Consider the following 6,050-nt stretch of genomic DNA (forward strand, 5'->3'; position numbering starts at 1 on the left):
CCTTGTGCTGAATTTCCATCAGGAAAATTGGGAGGAGGCTCAAACATGCTCTGTCACAGGAAGAAACACTAGCTTAGTGCCACTGGCATTTTGGGACTTCTCCCAGTATTTGCCTAGCACTGACAAAAAAGTGTCCACACACCTGGGCTAGGGACTGCACAGTGCTTGTCTGCATCCCGTCTCCTGACCCTCTTCTCCCTCTTGGCAGAGCCTCACCGTGGTTTTCCGGGAGCCGTTCCCAGTGCAGCCCCAGAACAGTGAGAGTCCTCTGCCACAGCTGGTGTCCACATACCATCATCTGGAGTCAGTTATCAACACTGCCTGCTTCAACCTGTGGACAGGCCTGCTCTAGCACTGGCACCCGCATCCTGGAGCAACATGTATTCCAACCTTGGCACGGCCATACCATTGGTGACCATGGGGAAGAACAGGTCTCTGGGGGGACCTGTACATGGGCAGTGTGCAGGCAGTGCTGCCATTGGCACACATGGCTACTGACCTGAGGAGCCTGGGGACCAGCACCTCATTGCTGGCTGGCTGGTATGGCCCTTGTGTGCTCTTTTCAGCGGGTTTGATACTGAATGGCCTTGAACCAAACAGCAAGGGCAGGAACTTGGCTGCTGCTGCCTGGCTGAAGTAGAGTAACTCTCAGGGACGTGGCTTCAGCAGCCGTAGGTCAGTTCTGCCTGGTCAGTTCTGCCTGCTGGGAAGGCACTGAGAAGCATGCACAGCACCATCTTCTGCCCATGGCAGCACTGCACAGTGCTCTGGCTTTAGGAGGAATGACTCCTGACTGCAGGGCTGCTTGACTGGCAGTGAGGACAACTGCTTCTGGTCTTTTGCTTTCTGTGAGAGAGCATGAATTGGGACAGGAAGGGTGAACTGGATCATAGGAAGGTTTTATGGAGGTGTACATTTGAGCCATTGGTCTGTCTGTGAAATAAATCAAACCAGATCCCTGCTCAGTCACTGTAGGCTGTGGAAAGTTGCCTGCAGAGGATGCAGAGCAGCCCTGGCTACTGGGTCTGGCTGGGTTTGCTCTGGAATCTTACACTTGCTGCAGAGCAGGAGCAGCAGGGCAGCCAGCCTTGAGCATCCATGTGAAGGCAGCTCCCAGCCTGTTACCTTGGATCACACAGCCGGGGAGGGTGCTGCTTGCTTCAATTGCAGCCCTGCTGCAGAGTCAGTGCTGGGCAACAGCCTTGAGGACATAGTACCTGGAAGTCCAGAGTGTTCATTCCACAACTTCAGGCACCAGCTGGAATGCTCCCCTTATTGGGGAGACTGGAAACCTCTCACTGGACACCCCTGCAGCCTGGAAGTGAAAGTTTTCTGTGTACCTGAAGTCAACTACAGTGGTGCCTGAGCCATCACTAAATTGAACATGCTGCAGGTGGTGCTTGTGTAGATGAGGGTCCAACAGCTTGGGCTGGCCCAGTAGAGCCTGGGGAAGGGAAATGACATAGATGGTCTTAACCTTATTCTAGGAAATCATCCCACTCACCACACTCTCCTAGTCCTAGAGAAGACACATGATCCTCTGTTAAGCCATTGCTTTGTCTTTTATTCTCATGGTGTTTTAGTTTTACTTGGCTGCCTTGCTGGTCCCACCATGCTGCAGCCCTCTGCTTTCCCAGTAGGATCGCAGCCAGCCCAGACCTTCCAGGGTGTCTCCTGCAGTGAACAGACAAGGTCTCCTGCTGCAGCTGGAGAAGCTGGAGCAGCTTCTGTTCAGGACAGAGCCCTCATCCTCAGGTAGGGATGGCACCCACTACCTGTCCTATGCAAAGGTACAATACCCAGCCAGCTTCTCTGCTTGGACGTGCCCATGGGGCTCAGACCTGCAGGCCTACTCACCCTTTGGAGCATACTCGCACCCCACGTAGCCAGTGTAGCCAAGGGACTCCAGGAGCTCAAAGATGTAGGGGAAGTTCAACTCCCCAGGGCTATCGGGCTCGTGCCGCCCTGGTACCTGTGCAATCTGGATATGACCTAGGGAGGGAAGGGGAGAGGCCATGCCCAAGGCAGCCCTGCCAGCAGCCTTGTTTGGCCCTGAGACAAGGTGACCCAAGAGCAGTGCCACACCCCCAGCCAGCTACAGCAGAGCCTGGAGTAGGAGGGCCTCCTCTCAAAGCCTCTCCTGTCCAGTGGCTGCAGTGGAGTTGGTCTGGGCGCACAGGGTGTTACCGATGAATGGGAAGTATGTCTCCAGGTTGTGTGACAAATTGCCATCCATGATCTGGCAGTGAAAAAGGTCCTGGGGGAGAGAGAGAATAATGGAGGGTGCAGCTGTTCAGCAGTGAGCAGTGAAAGACAGCTGTGCTATGGTCCCTGTCCAGTGTCCCCAGGAGGGGAGAACAAGCCCATGGCCACCAAAGCTCCTTTGCGGACTTGTACAAGTTTCCCTCAAAAAGAGCTTCAATGCTGACTCACCAGCTGCAGCTTCAGGTTGGGCCGTCCCACTTTCTCCAGGATGGTAGCAGCTAAGGGGGCAAGAAATGAGGAACCATTGCCCGCAGGGTCAAGGTTTTGCAGAGAAGCTGCAGCACCCCCTTTATCAACTGTGGTCCCTCAGCATCTCCCTTCTGGTAAGATCCTTCTCCTCTGCAGCAGACTCTTGTGTCTGCTTACCTTGGTGTGGGGTGTTCAGATAGTAGCGAGGGTCAGTGATGCGGTTGTTAATAGGCTCCAACAGTCCAATCATGTCTTCCTGTAACACAGTAATGTCACCCCATAGAGCATCCTCTCATCTCTGAAGCAGGAAGCATAGCCTCCCTGTGCCAGGGTGGTGGGGTATGCCCCATCTTGGGTAGCCTAACAGCTGCACACACCCATTCCCCACTTACCTGGGCCAGGAGGTCAGCAGTGTATCTGAGATTCTCAATGAAGGTGGTTTCCATCTCACCTGCCACTGCAGCCCGGTCTGTGCCCAGGGGAACCCGCCCAGCCATCACATGAATCCTACAGGCACAGAGAGTTAATTACAGGCAGCAACTGCGAGCAGCATGGCCTGATCTAATACATCTTCTGCTGACGGAAAAGGGAGCCAGGCTGGGGGAGCAGACACAGCAGGAAGGGCTAAGAAGAGCCATCTCTCCTACACGAGGCACAACAGCAGTCAGGGAGCAGCCAGCCAGGACACAAATATGCACCCTCCCACCTCAATACACAGAGGGATGGCTTTGAACCTTTTGCCTGACAAATCACAGACCTTGCTTTTTCCCCTCTTTTATTAACTGTCTTCGGCTCTTTCACCATGATGCTGGAGCTTTCTTGGGCTCCTGCTGCTTAGGGGGCCCCAAACCAGCATGTTGGGCGACTGGCATGCTGCTTCTGCCAGGGGCTGCCCTGTGCATGGTGCCACTGCTTGCTGGCTGTGAGCAGGGAGGGGACAGTGCCCCGTGCTCGACTGCCCTGCCACAAAGAGCTCAAGTGCCAGGCCATCTTCAGCCACCATTGTGGGAAGGTGAACAGCAGAAACAAAAACCTTTTCAATGTGCCTATACCAGTGTGCAAATAGTGCTGGGCAGCCTCTGGCCTGCCGAGCTCATGCCCTCCACAGGGCTTTGGACTGCGTTGCAACAGTAAAGAATAGTGCAAAGTAATTGGAATAAAAGGGGACTGTTGGTTTTCTGAAGGGAGCAGTGCCGGCCTAATTGCATCTTTTACTGAGTCTCTGTTGTGCTAGAGTCAGTTTGGCCTCAATAAAGCAACTCTTGTGGTGTCCTGGTGGACACGCTTGGTGCAGCTGGGGAGGGAAAAGGGAGGGGATCATCCTTGGACTGTCATGTGGAGGTGGGAACTTCAGAGAGGCTCCAAAGAGCCTCTACTGCGAAGGGCAGGGTCAGGCTCGTGCCTGGCATCTCTGGGTCCGCTCCCAGCGAGCACGCACAGCGGGATCTGTCCCGGACGGCCGAGCACGAGATGCTGCCCGGGAGAAGCTCCGTGACTCGGGGACGGGAGGCACGGCGGGGCAAAGGGCAAGCTCCGAAGGGCGGGATCCGCTCGGGCACCGCGCTGGAGCCGGAGGGCGGCAGAGGAAGCCCCGACAGCCGAGGGGCGGCGGCCGGAGCGGGGGTCCCGCCTCGCACCTACCTGGGGCAGCCCACAGCCCTGGCGTAGTGCACGGCCGCCTCCAGGCCCTGCCGGAAGGCTGCCTGCCGCCCCGGCACGGCCGCCAGCCCCAGCTCACCCGCCTCCTGGTCCCCTGGGAGAGAGCGGCAGGGTCGGCGGAGGGTTCCTCGCTACCCCACGTCCCTGGGGGAGCAGCGGGACGCGGCCGTACCGGGAGGGGTGTTGAGGAGCGCGATCCGCACCCGCGCCCGCTCCGCCGCGGCCCGCAGCTCCTGGGCCGGGCAGCCCGCTGGCCAAGCCGCCTCCACCGCTCCGAACCCGGCGGCCGCCGCCGCTTCCAGCCGCGCCGGCAGCGCCGGGAGCTCCGGGAAGAGCCATGAGAGATTAGCGGAGAAGCGGAGCGCCATTGCGGGCGGAGCGGAGCGGAGCGGGCGGGGCGGGGCCGGGGCCGGGGCCGGCGCCGGCGGTGCTCCCGCGGCCACTCCGAGGGCCGCGTCCCGCCTGGGCAGCCCCGGCCCGCCCGCGGAGCGCAGCCAGCCCCGGGGGCGGGGGCAGTGCTGGGCTCAGCCCCGCCGGGCTGCGGCGCTGGGGGCTGCGGGCCGTGCCCGCGGCCGTGGGGGAGCGCCGGAGGGTCTGCGGGACAGGGCCGTGCTGGATCCGCTCTGGGACAGGGGGGCCTTGCCGGGTGTTGGCCTGGCACACGAAAAACGCCCTCTTAATTGGTTTCCTGGGGAGCTTGTCTCTGACAGCGTCTCATTATGCGAGAAACGCTCTCTCCTTTTGTCCCATGCTCTGCATATTTTATCATAAAGTGTTCATCTCCACTTCTGCAGAGCAGTGGCTCGGGCGTGCAGCAGTGTGACCCCGGCGGTGCCCGAGGGCAGCCCCGCGCTCCCGGTCCCCATTCCCCGAGCTCTGTGTGTCCCCGAGCTGCGCGGGTGCGATGCTGGTCCTCTCCTGTCCATGCCCGGGGCCTGTGCCCCTTGTTCAGCTTGTTCCTGTGGGCTCCTACCCCTCTGTCGCTGCTGCAGTAGCCCTCTGCAAGCCCCAGGAATTCGCAGTGTTTCGGGAGCCCAGCCTGGGCAGAGGCCAGCCACAGCAACAGGTTTTGGGTGGGGAGTCAGGGCAGTGCCGGCCAAGGGGATAACAGTGGTGAAACTACCCACTGTGGAGTCTCAACTCAATTAAAGCTATTGATTAATCAATTAGAAGAGGCTTGACTTAACTTCTCAGTAATAATCCAAACTGTCAATTGCAGGGAGTGGTATCTGTGTACTCAGGATGCAAAAGGGGCCAAGACATGAAAAGCCTCTCTACAGGATCCAGCACCAACCCAGCCCCACCTCCCCAACTGTGTCCCCAGGACGGCTGTGTCCTGAGCCCCATCACCCCTTCCTGAGTGTCCCTCCCAGCTCCCCGGTGTTGGGGCAGGCTTTGCTGAGTGATGTGACCTGGGTGGCTGCATGCATGTCCCCAGCTCTCCTCCTTACCCAGCACATGTCCCCAGGTCACAAACTTCTCTCTGCTAGCAGCTGCCATGCCAGGAGAGCGCTGCACCTTATACATGTCCTGTGGCCTCCCTCTGTGGTGCCCAAGGGTTGTCATCTTCTTCAGTCTTTTCCAGGAGGTGCCTGAGTGCAGATGAGTGCATGGCAGAGGTGCACAGTCACTGGAATCCCTAAAAGGAGAGCTGGCACCTGCCTGGCCTGGGGCTGCAGCCTCACTGGGTCCTTGCAGCTCAGAAACGCATTCACTGAGCCTGTGCATCGCCCTGGTTACATCTCCAGCTGGAGCCCAGGACCCTGGCAGGGTCAAAGCCCAGGAGTACATGAGTGGGAGCAGGAAAGCTTTGCTGGGTGTGTGTGTCAGTAAATAAACACAGAAGGGTGCCCCAGCATGTGGGTGACCTAAGCAACCAGATGGGAATGCACAGAGCCCTCATGCAAACCTGCCCTGCCATGGCAGGCGAAGGTGAG

General features: G+C 58.7%; 2 protein-coding genes across 7 annotated transcripts in view; one reads left to right on the top strand and one right to left on the bottom strand.

Annotated features, from left to right (window-relative positions):
* Nucleotides 1–366, top strand: part of SZT2 (SZT2 subunit of KICSTOR complex) — a 53,592-nt gene extending 53,226 nt beyond the window's left edge. For all 5 annotated transcript variants that reach the window (XM_062497513.1, XM_062497517.1, XM_062497516.1 and 2 more), the window contains exon 72: nt 209–366. In XM_062497513.1, the coding sequence (XP_062353497.1) occupies nt 209–352 (144 nt within the window). In that variant the 3' untranslated portion in view covers nt 353–366. The remainder of the gene's footprint in view (nt 1–208) is intronic.
* A 1,206-nt stretch (nt 367–1,572) lies between these two features.
* Nucleotides 1,573–4,481, bottom strand: HYI (hydroxypyruvate isomerase (putative)). 2 transcript variants are annotated; one of them, XM_062497522.1, is made up of 8 exons: nt 4,286–4,481; nt 4,096–4,207; nt 2,847–2,961; nt 2,632–2,710; nt 2,434–2,483; nt 2,188–2,257; nt 1,858–1,992; nt 1,573–1,674 (listed from the first exon to the last, which is right to left on the bottom strand). In XM_062497522.1, exons 1-8 carry the CDS (start codon nt 4,479–4,481, stop codon nt 1,586–1,588), a joined length of 846 nt encoding a protein of 281 aa, XP_062353506.1. In that variant the 3' UTR covers nt 1,573–1,585. The 2 variants fall into 2 exon arrangements, with proteins under 2 accessions (XP_062353506.1, XP_062353507.1); XM_062497523.1 differs by lacking the exon at nt 4,096–4,207 and having other exon boundaries at nt 4,286–4,476.
* Nucleotides 4,482–6,050: the final 1,569 nt, after the last annotated feature.

The sequence above is a fragment of the Cinclus cinclus genome, chromosome 8 (genome assembly GCF_963662255.1).
Source record: "Cinclus cinclus chromosome 8, bCinCin1.1, whole genome shotgun sequence".
NCBI classification, from domain to species: Eukaryota; Metazoa; Chordata; class Aves; order Passeriformes; family Cinclidae; genus Cinclus; species Cinclus cinclus.